The sequence below is a fragment of the Pseudophryne corroboree genome, chromosome 9 (assembly GCF_028390025.1).
Source record: "Pseudophryne corroboree isolate aPseCor3 chromosome 9, aPseCor3.hap2, whole genome shotgun sequence".
In the NCBI taxonomy this organism is placed as follows: domain Eukaryota; kingdom Metazoa; phylum Chordata; class Amphibia; order Anura; family Myobatrachidae; genus Pseudophryne; species Pseudophryne corroboree.
In genome coordinates, this window is record NC_086452.1 from 148568996 (window position 1) to 148594265 (window position 25270).

The 25270-nt window shown below is 44.4% G+C and overlaps 1 protein-coding gene across 3 annotated transcripts in view; it reads left to right on the top strand.

Annotated features, from left to right (window-relative positions):
• Nucleotides 1-25270, top strand: part of LOC134957733 (uncharacterized) — a 249114-nt gene that overhangs the window by 74335 nt on the left and 149509 nt on the right. For all 3 annotated transcript variants that reach the window (XM_063939848.1, XM_063939846.1, XM_063939847.1), the window contains exon 2: nt 14205-14263. In XM_063939848.1, the coding sequence (XP_063795918.1) occupies nt 14205-14263 (59 nt within the window). The remainder of the gene's footprint in view (nt 1-14204; nt 14264-25270) is intronic.

Genomic DNA, 25270 nt, shown 5'->3' on the forward strand with positions numbered 1-25270 from the left:
TATCTTCCCACTTTTCAATAGCACTACTCACCCACGCAGATGCAATGGCAGGTCTGAGCAGCGTACCCGTGGTCGCATAAATGGATTTTAACGTAGTTTCTTGCTTACGATCTGCTGGGTCCTTAAGGGCTGCCGTGCCCGGTGCTGGAAGAGCCACCTTTTTAGACAAACGTGTCCAAAACGGGGGGTGACTCCTACTTTTTCCTGTCCTCAGTGGGAAAAGGATAAGCAACCGGAATCCTTTTGGCGATTTGAAACTTTCTGTCAGGGTTTTCCCAGACTTTTTCAAATAGAGCGTTCAGTTCATGAGAGGGAGGAAACGCCGCCCCCTTTCTTTTCTTTATACATACAGACCCGTTTATCAGGAACCGCAGGGTCCTCGGTGATATGTAATACATCTTTAATAGCCACAATCATGTACTGAATGCTCTTTGCCAATTTTGGATCTAATCTGGAATCACTATAGTCGACACTGGAATCAGTGTCCGTGTCTGTATCAGTGCGCATCAACTGGGCAAAAGAACGTTTTTGCGACCCCGAGGGATCCTGGACTTGCAATAACATATCCTCCACATATTTTTTCCATGCCTGGGTCTGAGACTCAGACTTATCTAATCTCTTACTGATAAGTGCCATATTCGCATTCAAGACATTCACCCAGTCAGGAGTCAGCAGTGCCGACAGGGTCACCCCCACAGTCGTCTGTGTCCCTAATACAGCCTCTTCCTGGGAAGAGCACTCAGCCTCAGACATGTCGACACATACGAGTACCAAACACCCACAGACACACTGGCTTTTAGGGGACAGACCCACAGTAAAGTCTGTCAGAGGGACACAGAGAGGATTTGCCAGCTCACAACCCAGCGCCAAACTAACAACTCTGAAAACACTAAAAAAGGCCTCAGACCTGTAGCGCTTTTAAAAGCCAATATGCTGCACCAATATGCACTACACCCCCCCCCCCCGTTTTGCACCCTGATACTTGTCAGCAGTGTAAGGAAGGACCAGCGTCTCTGCAGCCTTGTGGAGAGGAAATTGCGCTGAGCTGTGAGAGCGAGGAAGAAGCCCCGCCCCCGTTATGGCGCGCTTCTGTCCCGCTCAAATTAAACAAATAATTATACTGGCGGGGGTTAGGACAGTGCCCAATGTCCCCTCTTGCCAGTTAACTTTTAATGAGGATTTATGCTGCCCAGGGCGCTCCCCCCCCCCCCCCGCGCCCTGCACCCTGCAGTGCCTGTGTATGTGTGGGAGCATGGCACGCAGTGTTCCACTCGCTGCGCGGTACCTCAGAATGCCGTCACTGGAGAAGTCTTCTGATCTTCTGCTACTCACCTGTCTTCTGACTTCTGGCTCTGTAAGGGGGTGACGGCAGACTGCGGGAGTGAGCATCCAGGAGCGCCCAGCGATCATCACCCTCAGGAGCTAATGGTGTCATGTCAGCCAGAAGCAGAGCCATTGAACTCACCAGAAGTTGGTCATACTTCTCTCCCCTAAGTCCCACGAATCAGGGAGACTGTTGCCAGCAGTCCTCCCTGAAAATAAAAAACCTAACATAAGTCTTGTCAGAGAAACTCAGTAGCGCTCCCCTAGAATGCATCCAGTCTGCCTGGGCACAATTCTAAAACTGGAGTCTGGAGGAGGGGCATAGAGGGAGGTGCCAGTTCACACCCTTTCAATGTCTTAAAGTGCCCATGTCTCCTGCGGATCCCGTCTATACCCCATGGTTCTAATGTGACCCCAGCATCCTCTACGGACGTATGAGAAATAAATATATATATATATATATATATATATATATATATATATATATATATATAATACACACACATTTTTAGACCACTGCAAGAAAATGGATTTGTACACAAATCCTCTTTATACCACATTCACGCACTTAACTTGAGAATTCTCTAGCTTAGAATTATCTACCTTTCTATACAAGGGCAGATACAGTAGCTGAATGAATAGATTGTCTGACTGCAATGCCACAGGCAATGGGTTCGAATCCCGGGCATGTCAGCATCTTGAAATTTAATAAATGACAGTGTGACTGAATAACAAAGAAATCTCTAGTTACGGCCCTGCACCGTAGTTCTGCCCCTCTTAACATGAGGAATTGTACGATGCAGCTCAATCTATGACCAGTATTCACATAGATCTTTAAAAAAAAAAAAAAAAACGATATCTGGTTGATAGATCTACAGTAAAAAGATAGACAGTCAATAGGTCGATACAAAATGGTCAATATGCAAAAGGTTGACATTATTATTTTCAACACATATATATGGTCAACATAAAAAAAATGTTCAACTTTTTCATCATTTACCGTCCACGTGGTCTACAACTGGGAATAGTAACCAGTGCAGAGTGCAGCAGTAGTAGTAGACCAAGGAACCTTGCCTGAAGTGCAGCGAGCAAAGCTAAGATATGGTGAAACATACAAAATTACCCAGAAAAAAAATGATGTCAACCATTCTTGCGTCAACCTTTTGACCCTGTTGACCTCTTGTACCTGTCAAACATTTCTACTATCTACCTTTTCCATGTCAACCTTTGACCCTGTAGACCAGGGGTGGGGAACCTTTTTTCTACCGAGAGCCATTTGGATATTTATAAAATCCTTCGGGGGCCATACAAAAATTCTCAACTTAAAAAATTACCCTGCCCCCCAGTAGGTCTGCCCCTTAGAGGTACTGTGTGTGCGCCCCAAAAAATGGGTGTGACCAGTTAAAATGGGACGTGATACACATATGCCCCCAATAGTGCAGTGCCAGATCCACAATTGCCCCCACAGTGCCAGGTATACAAATGCCCCCACAGTGCCAAGTATACAAATGCCACTCGCAGTGCCAGGTATACAAATGCCCCTCACCGTGCCAGGTATACAGATGCCCCCACAGTGCCAGGTATACAGATGCCCCCCACAGTTCCAGGTATACAGATGCCCCCCCCCCCCCACAGTGCCAGGTATACAGATGTCCCCCACAGTGCCAGGTATTCAAATGCCCCCCACAGTGCCAGGTATACAAATGCCCCCCATAGTGCCAGGTATACAGATGTCCCCACAGTGCCAGGTATACAGATGTCCCCACAATGCCAGGTATACAAATGCCCCCCACAGTGCCAGGTATACAGATGCCCCCACGGTGCCAGGTATACAAATGCCCCCCACAGTGCCAGGTATACAAATGCCCCCCCACAGTGCCAGCTATACAAATGCCCCCCACAGTGCCAGGTATACAGATGTCCCCACAGTGCCAGGTATACAGATGTCCCCACAGTGCCAGGTATACAAATGTCCCCACAGTGCCAGGTATACAGATGTCCCCACAGTGCCAGGTATACAGATGCGCCCCCCCGCATGCTGCTTACCGCTCCATTCTGCGGCGTTTCCCATGTGTCAGGAGTGGACAGGGAGGAGAGCGCGGCTATGTCGGGTGGCGGCGGCGTGTAGGACTTCAAACCAGCCGCCGGTGCGAGAGCCAATCAGAGCTACTGATTGGCTGCCGGTCCGCGAGCTCCGATTGGCTCACGAACCGGCGGCTGGTTTGAAGTCCTACACGCCGCCGCCGACACCCGACATAGCCGCGCTCTCCTCCCTGTCCTGACAGCTGAGACACGCTGCCGCCGGACTGAACGGCGGCGTGTCTCGCTGACAGAAGCGGGTGGGCCAGAGCAAACGGCTTTGCGGGCCTTATACGGCCCGTGGGCCGGAGGTTCCCCACCCCTGCTGTAGACCTTTTGATCCTGTCGACCCCTGTCTTATCTTTTTACTGTAGATCTATTGAGCCACACCCTAAAAACACATGGAGATACTGTAGCATGTTAGTCCTGTTGGCTAAACTTTCTACTCCAGCAACTTTGGTGCCAAAATATTGTGGACAACATTTGTTGGTCTTAAGAAAAGAGCTTGTAATGATGAATAGGAAGGTATTTTCAGGGGTATATGGCAGAACAATTACATCCAGCATGATCTTATTGAGCAAGGGAACTACAGTACTGTAGGCAGGAGCTATTTCTAGAGAAATTAAAAAGCTGCTGAGACAATATCACAGCGAGTGATGGAGGCTCATTGTCCTGACTGCTAAACCAAGTGAGATTTTACCTTTCTGTGAATTCCATAAAGTGAATGCTGCTTCTAAGTTTGATGCTTACAGTGGACATTAGTAAATTTAAGGATTAAGGGTCTGATTCATTAAGGATTGCAAATGCAATTCTGCTCACAGCAGCCTGTCATTCAGGCAGAGGCGTTCACATATCTATGCTGCGACCGCAGGACCTGTTCTGCACATACGCAGAACCATTGGGAAACTGCACATAGGATCGCTTTAGTGATCCATAATGAATCAGGCTCAAAGGGCCTTACTTAGCTTCAGTTGCAAGATCGCTAATTGGATGATTATCGGCAAACTGCACATGCGCTGCAAACACATTGCGAGTGTGCACAAGCAAAATTGTGATCACAATTTAGTGAATTATGATCACAATTTGATTGACAGGTAGTGACCGTTTGTGGGTGTCAACATGGCGTTTGTGGGGAGTGGTTGGAAAAATGCAGGTGAATCATGGCCATTTTTGGGGCGTGTATCTGACGTCAGTTGTAATGGATTGCGACTAAAAACATGGCTGCAGTGCAAGTGCATTCTCATTATTCTGCGTAGCCCTGGGTCAACCACAGTTGTCCATGGTACTCGATTTTTGCGATTGCATGCTTAATTTTGCGATTGCATGCTTAATTTTGCGATTGCATCGGTGGGCGTCTTTTTTTTTATGTAAACTGTTTTTATTAATCAAGGCAGCAGACAGATCATTACAACAATACATTTCCAAAGAAGGGTACAGAATCATTGCATATCATATATGTCAGTACAATACGTTTGAAGCACCCAAAGTGTGGAAATAAGTTGTCTGCAAAGCTTACATCAGAGCATATAAAGGGAGAACGTTTTAATAAAACAGCTTAGGATAAAAGGAAAGGAGAGAAAGAGAGGGGAGAAAAAGAAAAAAAGGGAAAAAGGGGAAAGTTAAGAAAGGTAGAGTCAGGTAAGAGTGTCTGCGCAGGAAGGACAAGTTCTTTGGAAGATAAGGGGGGGAACTTTATCAATTACAGATCTGAGACATATTAGAAAGACACCGTACACGGAATATGAGGGGGATTATGTAGCCATGTATGACCGATACATAGAAGAGTCCTTAAAGTCGTACCAGGGGAACCAGATAGCTGTGAAGTTAACGGTTTTCCCAGATGAGAAGGAGATAAGGTCTTCCATGTCTAAAAAGTATTCGATCTTTGCAAACCATAATTTAATCGAGGGTGGTGAGGTGGATCTCCAAAGAGTTGGAATAACCGCTTTTGCTGCATTGCTAAGATGTCTCAATAGGGAGTGTTTATAGGAGTGTGCTCCCGCGGAGGTGTGATTGAGGAGCCAGAAACCCGGGTCTTTCGGGATCACGTCCCCCACTATCAGTTCGGAACACTTGAATACCTCTACCCAAAATGGAATTATAAGAGGGCAATCCCACCAGATATGCACAAAGCTCCCTGGGGCATTTTTACATCTCCAGCACAGATTCGAGAGGGAGGGAAACATTTTATTAAGAACCTGAGGAGTCCTATACCATCTATATATGAGTTTATAGAGGGTCTCTAATGTCGATAAGCATAAAGAGCTCGCTTGGGCGTTACGAAATACGGAATCCCAGTTGATCTGTGTAGGTAGCCCTGGTAGTTCCTTCTCCCAGGAAGCCATGAAGGTAGGAGGTTGCGGAAAAAAGTCTTCCATGATAAGCGCATAAATTTGTGAGATGGTATGCGTGGGAGAGCTAGGAGAAACGCATATTTTTTCGAACCCGGTGAGATCCCTAGTTATATCAGAAAGGTTCTTGGAAGATGTTATGAAATGATGAACCTGCAGGAACTTCCAAAACTCAGCACTATGTAAGTTCCAATGAGACTGAACATCTGAAAATGAGCGCACCCTACCCGAACTCACCAGCTGACCGACCCTGAAAATCCCAGCCTCTGCCCATGGAGCAAAAGCTATCTCGTGGAGACCCGGAACAAATTCGGAGTTATAGAGAAAGGAGGTTAAAGGGGACCATTTGGAGGATATATGGCTCTGAGATCTCAGTGTGGCCCATAATTTGAGCGTGGGGGAGACCGTGGGGTGGGTGACCTTCGGAAGGATAGGAAGCCAAGGTGCAATTTCGATATAATGTGGAAGGCATCCTTCCTCCAGAAGAACCCATTGTTTACGATCTTTAGCACGCGACCACTCCAAAATCCTATTCAAATGTACTGCATGGTAGTAGTTAGAAATATGTGGGAGTTGTTGCCCCCCTTGGTGTTTTCTCCTAAATAAAATGTCGTGTTTAAACCTGGGTGTATTGCATCCCCAAACAAATGCACGAATAAGATTCTGTACGTCACGTAACCAAAGTAGGGGGATATGTATTGGAAGGGTCTGGAGAAAGAATAATATCCTAGGGAGGGCGTTCATTTTGACAACGTTGATCCTGCCAAACCATGATAATCTTAATTTCTTCCATTTCTGGAAGTCTAGGCGAAGCTTCGCCAACAAGGGGCTAAAATTCAGGGAGAATAATTTAGATAAATCATTGGACAGCAGCACCCCCAGATATTTTAATTTGTGATCATGCCAAGTAAAAGGGAAGGCATGCTTCAGACCCTCTACTACATCAGAAGGAGTAGTTAAATTCATGGCAATAGATTTGGAATAATTTATTTTGAAGTTAGAGAGGGCTCCGAACTTCTCAAATTCAACCATCAGGTTTGGTAAAGAGGTTACTGGTTTCGAAATTACAGCGAGTAAATCGTCGGCATATAAGGCCAATTTGTATTCAGTCCCTTTTACCAGCAAACCGGAGATATTCGGATTAGCCCTAATGCTTCGAGCTAATGTTTCCATGCATAGGACAAAAAGCAATGGGGATAGTGGGCAGCCCTGACGTGTGCCATTGGTAATAGAAAAGGAATCAGAAAGGGAACCGTTAATCCTAATTTTGGCGGACGGGGAAGTATAAAGAGATAGGATTCTATGAAGACAGGTATTACCGAGCCCTAGATGTTTCAGTATGCCAGATAAAAAGTCCCAGTCCACCCTGTCAAACGCTTTTTCAGCATCAGTCGACAGTATGATTGATGGGGACGAAAGCTGGCCAGCATAGTGAATCATGTTGAGCACTTTTGAGGTGTTATCTCTGGCTTCTCGGCCTAAAACAAAACCAGCCTGATCTCCATGTATCAAACTAGGTAATAATAGTTTAAGGCGGTTTGCAATCAGTTTGGCAAAGAGTTTTACATCTATATTCAATAGTGAAATTGGCCGATAACTGGAGCAAAGACTGGGGTCTTTACCCTCCTTAGGTAAAACTGCAATATGGGCTTCGAGAGATTGCGGGGAGAAGGGCGAGTGTTCTGATATAGTATTAAAGGCTCTCGTGAGTAGAGGTACCAATTTCTCCTTGAAAGCTTTATAATAAGCAATGGTGTACCCATCAGGGCCAGGACTCTTGCCGTTGGGAGAAGATTCAATGACTTTCCTAACCTCCTCAGTAGAGAAAGGGGCATCTAGTTCTTCCACTTCTTTTATGGATAGCGTGGGAAAGTCTAAGTCACGTAAGTATTCAGCTATGGCTATTTGATGGGGCAACTTATCCGCTCTACCGTTCGGACCGGAAAGGTTATACAGAGTGGAGTAATATGCCCTAAAAGCCCTAGCGATGTGAGGTGTCTCATGTTGGGGCTGACCGTGACTATTTTTAATTGAATGTATAAAAGTAAGAGCACGTTGCTCTCTAAGGGCTTTGGCCAGTAACTTCCCGGGTTTGTTACCCCATTGATAGTATCTGCTACGGCACTTCCGATAAGAAAATTTGACTCTGTCAGAGAGTAGCTTATTCAGATCGGCCCTGGCAGCTTCAAGATCAGCATAATGTTGTGGGGTTTGGAATTTCTTGTGTAGAAGCTCGAGAGATTGTATCTTAGACGATAATTCACCCCGGAGTTTCTCCCTCTGCTTTTTGCGGAAAGATCCCATCTGGACACAAACCCCTCTAATGACACATTTATGTGCCTCCCAGACCGACACTTTAGAAATGTCGTCTAGGTCATTGGTACAGATATAGGAATCTAAGGCGTTGTCGATACGGGACCGACAGTCCGCGTCTTGCAGAAAAGTGTCGTTAAAACGCCAGGACCATTGGCGATGTGTGCTGGGAGGCAAGCGCAATGTGAGGTTAACTGGGGCATGATCTGACCACACAATTTGTCCTATAGAAGCATCAGAAAGGAGATGTAGGTGTCGGTGACTCAGAAACAGGTAATCGATTCTGGAATATGTCTGATGTGGGTGTGAGAAAAAGGAATAATCTATCTCAGCAGAATGTGTCAGTCTCCATGTGTCAATCAGCTGGTGGTCGAGCAGGGCGCGTCTCACCCCCCTATGCTCCCTCTCCGGCCTGCAGGAAACCTTTTTAGAATTGTCCTGAAGGGGATCTAATGTCCAATTTAAGTCGCCTCCCATCACCACCACCCCTTCCATAAGAGGCTCTGCATTATCCAAAATCGAGGACAAAAAGGAAGGTTGTTTAGCATTGGGAGCATATATGTTCAAAAAAGAAAAGCGTTGGCCGTATATGTCACATTTCACCAGCAACCCCCTACCTTCAGCTATTCTATGGGAGGTAACATTAAGGATAGGCAGGTGGCGAGCCAATAATACAGCTACGCCTAATGTCTTGCCGGCAGAATTATTGGACAGGAAAACATGAGGATAGTAGTGACATTTTAGGGACGGCACATGTCCCATCTTAAAATGCGTTTCCTGAATAAAAGCAACGTCAACTCTCTCATCTCTAAGCCATTTGAGGAGTTTAGACCTTTTCTCAGGAACATTTAGCCCTTTAACATAAGGGTAGTGATATGTAAATCATTTGCCCCCATCGTTACGGCACACCTAAGGGCTTCACAATAGTCATCCTTCCGACAGACACTGGAGGGGGGAAAGGAAGAGCAGCAAGGGAAAGAAATAGAAAGAGAGGGAGAACAGAGAGAGGAAAAAAAGAAGATGCAGAGTGGAAATCCACGCTGCAAAGTACCATAATATTAAGCAGAGATGAGAATACTAGAAAAAGGACAGCTGCAAAAAGGACAGGAGCGGAATCCTGCCGACTCCCAGTCCAAAGAAACAGGGGATGCAGCATAATGGGGTCCTTCGGGGGGCCCAGGACAGCGACCATCCACAAAATAGAAGCTAAACAAATATAAAGTATTACCGAGGAATGCGCACAGGCACAGGTGAAACATACAGAGAAAAACAAAGTAGAAAAAAAAATAAACAAAAAATATGTAAGCATGTATATACATATATATATATACACATATACATACGTGTAATCTTTAAACCATCTAACCAAGTTTCATGAAAGCTGAGCAATTATGTATATGAGTATCGTCGCAGCAATAATGAATGTAGCTTAAACAAGAACAAAATAACATAACGACGTTACCCCATCACTCATCCATGAAACCATTACAACTTTACAACGTTACAAAAATTACAAAAGTTACAAAAACCGATCCCACGTGTGGGCAACACATAGCACTATTTAAGGAAGAGAACCTAATGTTTGACATGAGCAACAGGAGAATACATGTCCACATGGGACATAACCTCTCCAATCACGCACGTGAGCAACGCGTTGAAGCGCAACGGAGCAAAACCTAGTATACGCTAGCAATAACAGGAGCAACTTCACAAAGACAAGTCCAGACACCCCCCCCCCAGTCATGGAGGCTCAGAGGATTGTGAACTAGCAGGATGAGTCCCCCGCATCCGCGGGGATCGCACTTGATGCCACACATCATCTGGAGGGATCACGGCAGGTATGTCGGGTTGTTGATGAAAAGCCACCCAATCAGGTAAGAGCACTGGTGGTATGCCTAGGGTCGTAAAGAAGGCCGGTAAATCCGCAGGTCTGGAGAGAGTGGCTACTTTGCCGTTGATCGTAACCTGAAGAGAAAAAGGGAAGCCCCATCTGTATTTCATTTCAAGTTTCCGAAGAGAATCAGTAAGGGGTTTTAAGGCTCGGCGTTGTTGTAGGGTCGACCATGCGAGATCCGGAAACAACTGAATCCTATATCCTTGAAAATCAACACCATCCAGCTGACGGGCCTTTCTCATTATCTCTTCTTTTTGGGCATAATAGTGGAGCCTGCAAATCACATCTCGGGGCTTTTCCGGTGGTATGCCACGAGGACGGAGAGCACGGTGGGCCCTATCAAAGACTATGTCTTTGTTTGAATCCAAGTCGATAAGCTCTCCAAATATTGCCGTTAAAGCATTCGTCAGATCAGCCTGTTGAACGCTTTCAGGGAGACCCCTGACCCTGATATTATTCCGCCTTCCGCGATTATCCATATCTTCTATACGTGATTTAAGAAAAGATATATCATTCTGCTGATGAGAAAGCACCTCCCGAAATTTGGTTAAAGTGTCAACGCTAGATGTCTCGTGTCGTTCCAGGATATCCACACGTGCCCCAAGTTGAGACATGTCATGTCTGATCGCAGTTACTTCTTGCTTGATGGTAGATAGCAAGTGAGTCTCAAGAGCCGAAAAGTCTTGTTTCGTGGGAAGCGATCTGACATGAGACAGAATCTCGCTGATCTCTGCGGTCGAAGAAGAGGCTAACGGGGGTTGCGTGTTCCTGGGGGATGACATGTCGCCCTCCGGGGTGTGTAAAGAAGGGGAGGTTGGAACGGATAAAGAGGCGGCTGGGTCTGTGGTCGGTGAAGTTAAGAACTGCCGTAGATCCGACGAATGACGGGCCGCAGGTGTTGGGGCCGCGTCTGGCTTGATCTTGGCCTTTTTTTTCTTTATGCCTCTCACCATGAGATCGGTCTGTAATGAAAGTAGTGCAGTATCACCCTGTCACATGGCTCGGCAATATAAAGATGCGTGGATCATCGCCGTGCAGTAGCCCCCACATGGTCCTAGGTCAACATCAGGGAAGCAGACACACATTTAACGGTCTTTACATCTGGCCGCAGCAACGCCGCATCAGCACTTAGCCCGGTTGAATCATATATATGTATATATGCATATGTGGCCCGTAGCACCAGGGGTCCACTAGTCACAGAATGATCCCCAAGAATCAGTATGCTCAGGGGGGGCCAACCGGCTATAATAGACTGCAGAGGCTGAGATTGATGTGACAGCTCCAGGGGAAGCAGGAAATGGGCAGAAAGTTATGAATTTATACAATAGTTGCCAGCAGTTGCCAGCAGCGGTCAGGCGGACTTGATGACGTCACCCCCAGCCGAGGGTTCAGCCGCATGGCCCTCACCCGCAAGCCGCACCTCCCAGCAACCACGAGCCCCGGCGCTCGGCAGGAGAGAGAGAGCAGGGAGCCGGAGAGCCTCACCTAAGATGGCCGCCGGGCGTCCTGCGGCTCCGTCCAGCCGCCGAAGGTCTCAGCGGCTCCCAGCAGCGGAGGCAGGTAAATAGCAGCCAGCGGTCACGTCCCGTCACGGCTCTCAGTAATGCGGGTGCCGGCGGTCAAGGGGGAGCTCACGGCCCGATCTCGGGGTCCCTGGAACTTCCTCCGGGATCGGGGAATAAATCGAGGCCCCGGCTCCTGGAGCTCCTGTAGGCCGCAATCCGCGGGAGCTCTAAATACCGCTCCCCGACTCCGCGACACAGACAGGGGCACCTCAGAAGGGTCCAGGGGGGACAGGGAAGCAGGTAGAGGCAGAAGGGGCGTTCAGGAATAGGGTTTTTGGTGGGTTATAAGCCCCAGAACACAGTAGCTCTCGTGATGTGTGTCTGCCTCCCTCAGCAGCCAGCGGTGGGCGTCTTTTACCTTTCTGGGCGGCTCTTTACATACGATTTTTAGAAGAAGCAGGATTGAGAAAATAGCAATTTCTGCAGATATCGAGTACCATTGACAATTGCAGTTGACCCAGCGCTACTCAGAATAATAAGAAAACAGTCGCAGTCGAGCCATGTTTTTAGTCGCAATCCATTGCAACTGGCGTCAAATACGCTTCCCGGAAACAGACATGATCTGCCTGCGTTTTTCCAACCATTCCCCACAAATGCCATGTTAACACCCACAATCGGTCACTACCTGTCAATCATTGTGATAGCAATTCACTACATTGCGGTCACAATTTTGCCTTCGCACACGCGCAATGCGTTTGCAGGACATGCGCGGTTTGCCGATAATCACCTGATGTGATTTTGCAACTGAAGCTGAATAAGACCCCCTAGGCTCTATTTAATAAAAACGTTCTTGCAGGTGCCATGAACAGGGTGAAAGGAAAGGAGCCAGCTACTTAGATAGTGTAATCATCCATAGCTATGTCAGACAGTATTAGATTACATTTGATGGACAGAGTTGACCATCTACACAAAGAAGCAATGGAAGAGGTAAAGTATCCAGGGTAGAGCATCAAAAAGGGTTTTGTACAACCGCAAATTATGGGGGTCATTCTGAGTTGTTCGCTCGGTAAAAATCTTCGCATCGATTTTCCGCTTAATGCGCATGCGCAATGTCCACACTGCGACTGCGCCAAGTAAATTTGCTATGCAGTTAGGAATTTTACTCACGGCTTTTTTATCGTTCTGGCGATCGTAATGTGATTGACAGGAAATGGGTGTTACTGGGCGGAAACAGGCCGTTTTATGGGCGTGTGGGAAAAAACGCTACCGTTTCCGGAAAAAACGCAGGAGTGGCCGGAGAAACGGAGGAGTGTCTGGGCGAACGCTGGGTGTGTTTGTGACGTCAAACCAGGAACGACAAGCACTGAACTGATCGCAGATGCCGAGTAAGTCTGGAGCTACTCAGAAACTGCTACGAGGTGTGTAATCGCAATATTGCGAATACATCGTTCGCAAATTTTAAGATGCTAAGGTTCACTCCCAGTAGGCCGCGGCTTAGCATGAGCAAATCTGCTAAAATCCGCTTGCGAGCGAACAACTCGGAATGACCCCCTATATTCACAAACTAAAAGAGAAAAGGATTTCAGATATGAACACTAAATGGCTAGTATTATTCACATTAATTAAACCAAGTAAATGCTAATCTATAGTGATTTTTTATTATTATATATTTATAAGACAGTGGTACAAACATACAAGAAGGGATTTAAAATTAATGAATTAGTATAATAAACTTTTAAAAAGCAATTCAAATTTGTGTAGAAAAGTGTAAAGATTAAAATCTTAGAGGCCCCCAGCACATACATAATTATAGGACTATTGTGCGTGTAATAAATGAGTAATGTCCTCTATGAGATATACTCTGGCAATATAGATATCAGATGGAGAGAAGAAACATTCTCCACATTACTGCATGAAAGATTACGTTGTAAGATACATGTTGCCATACTAACAGTTTGATCATTTCTTTACTTCAAGGGCCAGACGTAATGCAGTGTGAGATGGTCGGAGTTCAAACTTGTACGTTTTTTTAAGTGGAAATCACAGAAATACAGAGAATCCCCACAGCATCCACACAGAGAGGGACCTGGTTAGAATTTAACCCATGAATTTAAATCTGCTTCGCCACTCCCAGAAAACTGGGCTGACACATCCGCTTTTTCTGGAAATGCAGGCAGTGCCACCCCTGTCCGGCACTTGCCCCGCCCCCAAAGGGCTGCAGAATATCAATCATGCCGTGACCTGGGGGCACTGCAAGCGATCTCAGAGAGACCTACACACATGAGCAGCTCTCTAAATATCGGAGATGTACATAAGCCATCTGGTTTACGTATATCTTTGAATCAGGCCCGTGTTTGCATGCTTTCATTTCCATAAAGTGCCTCATACTTCAGTGATGCCACTTGGTTCAGCCCACAAATGGCTGCTTTCATTGTGTATAGGCAACTCAAGCACTTTTATGGCCGCTGATCCACTTTCTAGAGTGGCAACTTGTGAATCCTCATTTGTTAGACACACTAATATTTTTAGATCAGGAGTTAACCCTTGTGAATGCCCAAAAATAAAGACCCAATAATGCTTCTAAATGTATATGTACGTATGTTATTTCTTGCCAAGTTAAGGGAATGAATGCATAGTTTTAAATATTGACCATCATGTTTGATGTACAGTAAGAGCAACATAATAAAAGGTGTTGAGAAGGTGAACGTATGTTGACTGTATGTTATATATACTTACTAGATGTGAAAAAGAAGAATTTGTGTGCCAAGGATGGGAAACGTCCATGTCACATGATAAAGGTAAGTCTATCTGCCATCCATCACTTCTATTGAACGATGCATTTGGATAAGTGGCCTTGCTAATTTCTAAAGTTTGTATAACTGTTTTGGAAAGTTTATATTCTAATATCATTCCCAATTACTATTATTGCCGTGTGCTGAATTATTCAAGGTTTCAGAATTTGTGTATCTTTTTGAAAACGTTCTACAGTAGCTGTTCCGCTGCTGTCTATGAAGAGGTCTAGGCATCAGTCTAATGTTTCATGAAGACAGCTATTGCTACAATGTCATCTGTTCATTAAAAATCAATGCCAGGAATAATAAATGTAACTGGGCAGTAATACATCTTTCATAAATCACATTTTGATGTTTTTCTCCTACATCTCAAGTCTGAACATATACACATTAGACAGCTTGTTTGTTTCAGACATTTATTGATATATTTTTAATAGATCTGCAGAAGATACAAACATAGGACTTCATTCAAGTTCAGTAGCAGTTCTGCTTAAAATCGCATGCTGAGAACCGCCCAGCACAGGCCAAGGCCACCCAGCATGTGTTTGCATCACCCCATTGCAGCCTCTGAATGCCGGCCAGCTGTCAATCACTATGCAATCGCATCATGGAGGTATGCGATCACATTGTGAAAGTCCGTGCACGTACAATACAAATGCAGCACATGTGCAGACGGCTGATAATAGGCCAATGTACGTTTTTGTAGTTTTGCAAACTAACCTTTCTAAGGCCATTAGCGACTAGCACACACACATAGATATCTTGTGCTGCTTTCTAGACATTTGGGACAAGAGCGAGCAATAGTTGAATAGTATTAAATTGAATATCCAACTCTCCTTGTGTGCTATATAAGTATACTGGTTTAAAGGCAAAACCACCACCAGTAATATGAATGGGAAGGCATCATAAGTCTTGATTCCATTTATTATATGTGTTTCTTACCCACAAATCTTGTTATACTGGACAAAAAAACCAAAGTAAAACATATTGGAATTATATAGAGTTTCACACATGTCCATTTTGTGTATGGATATTGCAATTTTTTGTACTATGCATGTTCCGTAGCCAATCTTATGCAACGACGGGTGACTCAGAGTCGTATACATCTCAGCCGCACTTCCACTTGCTGCCAGTGGCGTCAAGAGGGGGAGCGGGTGCAAATTACCCGGGCACGGACTGATGAAGGGGCATGCGGGCAGGCATGAGTCCCCTAACCCCCCCCCCCCCGAGTATATCTGTGATGTGGCCGGACGACGGTGGATGCCATCTTCCTGATTATATCTTCAGGAAGATGGCGCCGCATGTAGAAAGCAGACTCTGGCACTGCTCAGCAATTATTATATTAATAAAATTATTTTATATTGAAGGGAATAGTAACACCCACTTGATTAAGCCACACCCTCGCCTCTTTACCAGGACCAGGCATGGCTCTCGACGGCCATGATTACAGCTGGGTGGATGTATCTGGGTGGTCGTTTACACAGAGAGCCATCTAATTTCTCATCATCTCTTGCATAAGATGTAGGGCTGGTAAAAATGCTCATTGATAGTGGTGTCGGCTATTTCACATGCAAAGATGCATAGTCAAATATCCACATTTATATTCACATCACCCACATCCATTTAACCAACAGCAGTCTTGTAAGTATTTACAATGCGAACCCTTCTATTCCTCGTAAACACAGTATTAAAGTATTAAAACTATCATGAGAAAAAAAAAATAGTGTAATACTGTTTACAGATCTATATAATAATGCATGTGGCTGCCATTTCTCTGGCTCCCAGTGCCAGCCACAAAGAGACGACAGAGGAGAGGAGAATCCAGTTCAGGGTTAGCAAAATGAAACAAAGAGGGCAGCATGGATAGCGATAAGGATGGAGGGGGGGAACTGGGGCAGAGCGGGGACAGAGATGGGCATGGTGCCATCATAAGACGGGTCCAAACCTACTAGTTCAGTATAATTATTATGAAATACCAAATCTAATAAAAATAATAATAATAATAATAATAATAATAATAAAAAGGATTATCTCTGTGGATTTTCCTTCAGTGTGCTACTTCCAAATAAGCAAATTATATGATGTGACACCATGGTGCAGTGTCTACACTGAAAAATGCATTGGCTTTGGAATAGGAATGTGCGTTTCGGTTTTCCTGAAATACAAATATGCCCGAGTCCCTGTTTGGAATCACTTTGGGGTTCTGAGTGGAACCAACTCCCGAGTCAGGTCCATTTTCACTTCGGAACTCGGATTTAAAAAACAAAAGTGGGTTTTGGATTGCATGTAAACAGGTCCAAATGACACGATTTTTTTTTTTTTTAAATCGATTATAAAGGAAACCAAACCAACAACCGAATCTGAACCAAAACACTTGAGTTTGGTTTTGCCAAAACTAGAGATGAGCGGGTTTGGTTCCCTGAGAACCGAACGCCCCTGAACATCACGTCCCGAGCCTGAATCCGAATCCGACTTGGGACTTCCCGCCGGACTCAAAAACCAGAATGAGGCAAAACGTCATAATCCTGCTGTCGGATTGTCGCAGGTTTTGGATTCCATATAAGGAGCCGTGCGTCGCCGCCATTTTCACTCCAGTCATTGAGAGTGTAGCGAGAGGACGTGTCTCCTCAGTGTCTGTGCGGGAAAGTGGTGTTGTGCGTGGGATGGCGACCTGCTCTTTTATGTCATTCCAGTGCTGTCTTGTGCTGCATGAGTCCAGTAGTGGTGTCTTGTGATGCATTAGTCCAGTCACAGTGGTGGTGTCCTGTGCTGCCATAAGTCCAGTGCTGCTGTATATATCCAGTCCAGTCCAGTGGTGTTGTATTGTGCTGCATCAGTCCAGTGGTGGTGTACTGTGCTGCCATAAGTCCAGTGGTGGTGTCCTGTGCTGCCATAAGTCCAGTGGTGGTGTCCTGTGCAGCCGTATAAGTCCAGGGGTGCAGCCGTATAAGTCCAGGGGTATTGCCATATAAGTCCAGTGGTACTGCCGTGTAAGTCCAGTCCAGTGGTGCAGCCGTATAAGTCTAGGGGTGCAGCCGTATAAGTCCAGTGCAGTGGTGTAGCCGTATAAGTCCAGTGGTGTAGCCGTATAAGTCCAGGAGAACTGCCGTATAAGTCCAGGGGAACTGCCGTATAAGTCCAGGGGTGCAGCCGTATAAGTCCAGGGGTGCAACCGTATAAGTCCAAGGGTACTGCCGTATAAGTCCAGGGGAACTGCCGTATAATTCCAGTCCAGTGGTGCAGCCGTATAAGTCCAGGGGTACTGCCGTATAAGTCCAGGGGTACTTCCATAAAAGTCCAGTCCAGTGGTGCAGCCGTATAGGTCAAGGGGTACTCCCGTATAAGTTCAGTGGTGCTGTCCTGTTCTGTATATTATTTACTCCAAATAAAGGGGTTATTAATATTTAATCCAGATAATTTTTACAGGGTTTGCCCTGTGTGGTGTAGTGGTACGCTCTCCTGTGCCGCATATTGTTATATAACTCCACAAATATAACAGAGTACAAAAATTTGGAGGATAAAATAGGGAAAGCTCAAGGACCACTTCCTCCTACTGCTGCTGTTTTTGCTGCTGGGAGTCGATCGTCATCCCAGAGGGGAAGTCGGAAGACCACTTGTACTATTTCAACTAAGTAATTGACTGTCTAAACAGTCCTTTGCGAGGAAGATGAAATATGACAGCAGTCATCCTGTTGCAAAGAGGATAATTGAGGCCTATGTTAGTGTTAGACGTGTGTCCAGTATCCGCCATTAGTGCAGTGGGAAATAGACAATTGATGGAGGTAGTGTGTCCCCGGTACCAAATCCCATCTAGATTCTGCTTCACTAGGAAAGCGATTCCCGGACTGTACAGGGACATTAAGAAAAGTGTCCTTTGTTACCTGAAAAATGCAATTGTACCCAGTGTCCACTTAACCACGTACATGTGGACAAGTGGAGCAGGGCAAACTACGATTGTGACAGCCCACTGGGTAGATGTATTGCCTCCAGCAGCAACAACAGCAGCGGCACCAGTAGCAGCATCTAACAAACTCCAACTCGTTCCTAGGCGGGCTACGCTGTGTATCACCGGTTTCCGTAAGAGGCACACCGTTGACAACCTCTTACGGAAACTGAGGGACATCATCGCACAATGGCTTACTCCACTTAGACTCTCCTGGGGATTTGTGATATTGGACAACGCTACCAATATTGTGCATGCATTACATCTGGGCAAATTCCAGCACGTCCCATGTTTTGCACATACAATTAATTTGGTGGTGCAGAATTTTTTCCTAGATGGACCAGGTGTTTGTGTCGCCCACTTGTGTCACTTAGCTTATTCATCCAGCAACCTTGTTTCACCTCTTTTTTTTCTTTTCTTTGCATGATGTGCTCTTTAGGGCCTAGTTTTAAAACTGCCATCCTGTCTGCCAATGCAGTGCCACTCCTAGATGGGCCAGGTGTTTGTGCCGCCCATTTGTGTCAATTAGCTAAGTCATCCAGCGACCTCGGTGCAACCTTTTGGCCGAAAAACAATATTGTGAGATGTTCAGAATAGACTGGAAATAAGTGGAAATGAATGTTATTGAGGTTAATAATACCATAGGATCAAAATTAGGTGATTTTAGCTTTTTTTGTGTTTTTAAAAAAAATCATCCAGATCCAAAACCAAAACCAGAACCCGAAAGGGTGGTTTTGGCAAAACCAATCCAGATCCAAAATATGAGTGGGGATCCAGATCCAAAACCAAAACACAAAAAATACCCGCTGCGCATCTCTAGCCAAAACCAGTTCACTATGAGGAATTAGAACCAAAACCAAAACATAGGGGTCCATGAACAGCTCTACTTTGGTATGAAGAGCACAAAGGAGATCTGCACAGCGCACATCAAGGCTCATGCCTAGCCCATGGTTGGGAGATGCTTCAGAAACCTAGAAGTGAATCTAGAAGTACAGGGAAGTGTAAAAACCTCCAGTCATGTACTGTCCAGAAGTGGTAATGTCACATGAATGTCCATCCTCCCAGCCCTTATTTATGATATGTAAATAATACATTATTAATATACATATATATGTACAGCTGCTACTTCAATGTATATTTTATGTTTATTCTACAATATAAAGGGTAGATGATAGATAATGGGCAGGGAGAATCAATGCAATTTCCAAGCAGGATTTAAATAGAATGAATATTGTCACTTTTTTTTTTTTTTTTACCGAAAAACATCCAGATGGCAGCAAACCTGATTTCATAATCTCTACCTCAGTATATACACAAAACCATCAATGAATATTGTTTGTTTCTAGAGATCTCACAATATCATTGCTTTGCTTTAATACTGTATATTGTATATCTAAAACCACAGTGCTAAGCCCATCAATCACAAAAAGAAAAGATTAGCTGCTGTTTAATTGAATTGAATTAACATATAGATGATTAATAGAACCTGATAAAATTTCTGCTGTCTATGGCAAGAAAAACTGCAGTGAAAATTGCGCACACATAAATCCATGTAACTAGAATGATAGTGGTTGAGTGAATTATTCATGGAAGTAGAGAGCACTGAGGGGTTAAAAGCTTCAAATGAAAAATACATTTGTGAAGGTGAAGAGGAAAGACGAGAAATAGAGAGAGAAATCTGATAGACGAAGGGAACACTAATGTATTGCTAGGCAACAATAATGAATTCTATAAATGCTTTCATGATTGTACAAGTCACTTGACTTGTAGCACGCTTAGTGTTCATACTCGTGCCAAGAATTATGTTACTATGCTAATCATCCAAACAAAAGACTGAAGCCAATACTGATGCCATCACTTCTGACATTGTTTTGGTGTCTCTCTAACATCATAGAGTTTCTTTGATTAGAAATGACACAGGGTAAAATTAAATCCTGGCTTTGTTTTATAAAATGTACTGTACAATGTCATATATTGTCACAATTCCAACAAATGACATTAATGCTTAATTTGACTATATAATATTGTACCTTCCTCTGTTCTGTTATATTCTGGGACTCATTTAGAGGTGGACATGAACTGTATGTATCTATGTACTGTAATCAGAACATACTCACTGAAAAGTAGAGAAGATCAGTTTGGTCTTGCTAGGGACTTACTTGCAAACAGAAAACACGTGAGATTAATTTTTTGAGTTCCGAGATACAAACTTCGGGAAGAACTGAGTTGAGACTTGGTTTAAATCGGAACCACAAACTGACCGGAGCCACAGCTCCGTTTGAATCAGAACCCAAAGTTTGGGTGTGTTTGGTTTTGCTAAAAATCAAACACGGACAAACTTTGGGGTTTTCGAGAGAAACTGAGTCCTGGCTCTAGTCACTTTAGGGTTGGATCTTGGATATAAAAACTGAATCTCACATAATTTGGTGACATGTAAGTCCATTCACTTGTGAAATAAGGTGCCATTTCACTCTGGAAAGGACTTGAAATGAATGCTACTTATGTTACTAATACTGTGGGAACAACAACAGATCCAGAAATTACATGGTTTTATCAATTGTAAAATTAATCCAAAAACCCAAACCAAAATACTTGTGTGGTTTTGCCAAAACCCCAAAACAGGAGTTCTATTGTATTCACTAGTATACGGAACCAATTGCTGAAAAAACTTCTAGGTTATCCCAAGATTGCTTTTTGGAAGCAAGGGAAATGCTAAAATCTTTCACCTGTACTATGTGGAAAGAACAGTTGACAGAGACCCAGTCAAGGATTATTTATCACTGGTCACAAAAACTTTTCTGGAACTATTCAAAGACCTCATGCAATATTACATGAATTCACAATTTGGGTCACCAGTTGTGCTTTATTTGTAATAAAATGGGGAATTTCTCACATTTAAATTCCAGAAAGGGGTGGCCACTTCCACACTGACAACATATGCTTCGGATGGGTTGGGTACGGTATGCCGGCACTTGGGACGCGCAAAATCCCAATACCTGTTAGGTAAGTATTCTAACCCTCTTCCCCGACTCCCTAACCCTCCATACCTGAAGTCTATCCGTAACCCTTCCGCCGCAGCATAACCCTTACTGTAGCCCTTTGTTGCCCAACCCTCACCTCCCACAGCCTATCCCTCCCCCTACCTCTACCCCCTGCAGCCTAACCCTATCCTCCCCTATGCTGCCTAAACCTAAGCCCTAAAACTGGTATCATGGACATCAACCCTTAAAACTTGTACCATTGAGTTAAGTTTGAATGCAGTACACTACTGTCTGGCCTCCTATATAGAAAAAACAGCTCCTAAAAGTCAGCTGTTGCTAGGTGACCATCTCTTTCTTGAAGAAATGAGTTTCCAGATCATAGATTTTTGCTAGCCCAGTTTTCTCTGCATCTGATATTTCCAGTCCTTGGTAGTACAGGTAGTTCCTTAAGTGAGTCAGTAGTGAAGCTCTATACACTTCTGTGGCCATGTCAAAGTCCATTGATGGCAGAAACAAGTGCTTCAGTTACCCATTTAAGATGGTACAGTAAGTGCTGCAAACCAGATTGATGTTGTCAAAGATCTTACTGAATTGTAGGTTTCCTGCTAGGAATCTTCACTGGTATTTCTTGCTAGGATGTGAAGGTTGTAACCAGTGAAGGTGATATCCTGGGGCATGAAGGGCCCATTGGGTGAATGCAGTGGTAGGGGCCTATCCTCTGACATCTCCACCATTATCATGGGTGATTTCAATATTGCTATTGATTGTCCAAAATCTGCTGCTCACGCCTCCAAACTACTCTCTCTAACCTCCTCTCTTGGCCTCTCCCAATGGACTGACTCCTCTACTCATCAGGAGGGCCACTGCCTTGATCTAGTATTCACCAGACTATGCTCCATCTCTGAACTCACTAACACTCCTTTCCCCCTCTCAGAACACAACCTTATCACCTGCATGCTCTCCTCCGGTAATTCAAACCCTGTTTTGCTGAAGTCCTCCAATCTTCCTCAAACCCGCAGAAATATTAACACAATTAATTTTCCACTTCACTGCAACAACTGCTTTCACCTATTTCTGCATTCACCTCTCCTGAGATGGCTGTATCACACCTTAATGAAACTCTAGAACTAGCCCTTGATGAAGTGGCTCCAGCTACCCATCACACTCCACGTAGGCCTAGATGTCAACCATGGCACTCCAAATTAACAAGACAACTACAAAAACTTACACGAAAACTTGAACGTCAGTGGCGTAAATCTCGTATTTCAAGTGACTTCCTCACATATAAGACTGTCTACCATTCTTATAAAAATGCCCTGGACACTGCCAAACAAACATATTTCCAAACTCTTATCTCTGCTCAAGCCTCTAACCCCAAACGACTCTTTAATACATTTAAATCACTTCTGAATCCTCCCTCACCTACCCCACCAGCCACTATCAAGGCACAGGATCTTGCTTCCTACTTCAAGGAGAAGATTGATAAGATCTGAGATTAAATGGTATGCTCTTCGGCAGCCAGTGACCTGCTCCGTTCTTTACCTGAACCCTCTGGCACTCTTTCTTCATTTGATCCCACAAATGAAGATGAAGTATCATTACTCTTCTCATCCTGCTTCTCTACTACCTCTCCCCTTGATCCTTTACCCTCACAAATACGTAAAGCTCTGTCTCTGGTGCTCATCCCTACCTTAACTAACATCTGTAATCTCTCTCTCTCTACTGGTATTTTTCCTTCACTCTTCAAGCATGCAGTGATTACTCCCATTATAAAAAAAACAAAATTCTGACCCTAATGCTCTCTCAAACTACCGCCCTATCTCTCAGCTCCCATGTCTCTCTAAGCTACTTGAGAGACTTGCCTACACTCGACTCACACACTTTCTTAACTCATACACTTTGTTGGACCCACTTCAGTCAGGCTTCCATTCCCAACATTCCACAGAGACAGCACTGACTAAAGTGGTTAATGATTTGGTCACTACAAAGTCTAAAGGCCACTACTCACTACTTATTCTTCTAGATCTATCTGCTGCATTTGACACTGTAGACCACTCTCTTCTCATACAGACACTACAATCCCTAGGTCTTAAAGACACAGCCCTTTCTTGGTTCCTATCCTACCTATCTAATCGCTCCTTCAGTGTTCGCTTCTCTGAATCTACCTCCTCTTCGCTACCTCTTTCAGTTGGAGTACCGCAAGGCTCAGTCTTGGGTCCTCTGCTTTTCTCTATCTATACCTCATCTCTTGGTAAACTAATCAGCTCTTTTGGTTTTCAGTATCATCTGTACGCAGATGATACTCAAATCTACCTATCCTCCCCTGACTTGTCCCTATCTGTACTGGACCGTGTCACTGAATGCCTTTCTGCCATCTCATCCTGGATGACATCTCGCCACTTCAAACTGAATATTTCAAAGACAGAGTTAATTATATTTCCACCGGCCAATAGTAGGTAACAACCTGATATCTCTATCACTGTTGAAAACTCGACTATCTACCCTACCCCACAAGCTCGCTGCCTAGGTGTCATCCTTGACTCTGATCTGTCCTTTGTTCCCCACATTCAATCTGTCTCAAGATCATGTTACATTCATCTAAAAAACATATCCAAAATACGACCATATCTTACACAAGACACTGCTAAAACTCTAATCCACGCTCTCATTATCTCCCGCATTGATTATTGCAATAGTCTCCTAACTGGTCTTCCCAAAACGAGACTCTCACCACTACAATCCATTCTGAATGCAGCGGTGAGGCTTATCTTCCTCGCTAGATGTTCATCATCTGCAGATCCACTCTGTCAGTCCCTCCATTGGTTACCTGTACTCTACCGCATTCAATCTAAAATACTTTTACTCACACACAAGGCCATTAACCAAACTACACCAATGTACATCACTTCGCTTATCTCAAAATATCTCCCAACCCGACCTCTTCGCTCTTCAAAAGACCTGCGTCTCTCATCCACACTCATAACTCGCTCCCACTCACGATTGCAGGACTTTCATCGGGCTGCACCCACTCTGTGGAATGCCCTACCACGCACAATAAGACTCTCCTCTAGACTCCAAACCTTCAAGTGTTCCCTGAAAACTCACCTCTTTAGGCAAGCATACCAAATTCCAGAACCGCCCACATAACTTTCATAAACCTTCCTATCAAATTGCATCCACCCTGTACAGTCCACACATATCCTCACATGTATTCTCATTCTATGCAATAGATAGCACCTTTCCTTGTGTACACATGCCTATTTCCCTATAGATTGTAAGCTTGCGAGCAGGGCCTTCCTACCTCTATGACTGTTTGTTATTACCCAGTTTGTTATTGTTATTTCAAATTGTAAAGCGCAACGGAATTTGCTGTGCTATATAAGAAACTGTTAATAAATAAATAATAAATGTTTATTGGTGTGGTCAGTCTCCAAAGGGAATGTGGCTAGCCGCCACATCGGTTTGCATAACCATTGGAGAGTGCATTGTCAGGGCCCCTTGATAAATATATACAGTAAATACTGCTACTACATGCATGATAATGTACCAGATTAATAACAACAGTGCACTATTGAATACACAATACTCCTGTGCAGTATAAGGTAACATATGAATAATGTATAATTCAAGTGCACAGCTAGAACCTGATCCCTAGAGGAGAATGAGGGGCTCCCAGGCAGTGGGGTCCACCAGGGGTTTCCCTTGTACCCCTGTGGGCCATTCCAATGCTGGCGGTATCCGAATGGTAAAATACAGTTGTGTCCTCATACTCCTATCCTTTTTGCACGAGATGCCTGTGCAATTCTTATGCTGTGCGCTTTTTTCCTAAATTTTGCAACTTAGTTTGCATGTAGTGTATTCAGGATTAGTGCAGTGGTTCACAAAGTTTTTTGAATCATGGTAACTTTGAGTATCAGAATTTTTAATAAGAAATCCAGAAAAAAAAATTAAATGAAGTAGATTGTGTTTACAAGTCATCCTTGGGTACAGTTACTGTATGTAGTGAGGGACAAGATTCACTTCTGTTCAGTGACATGCGGTGAGGTGAGGTGAGGTGAGGTGAGGCAGAGCCTTTCCTGTCATACTAAT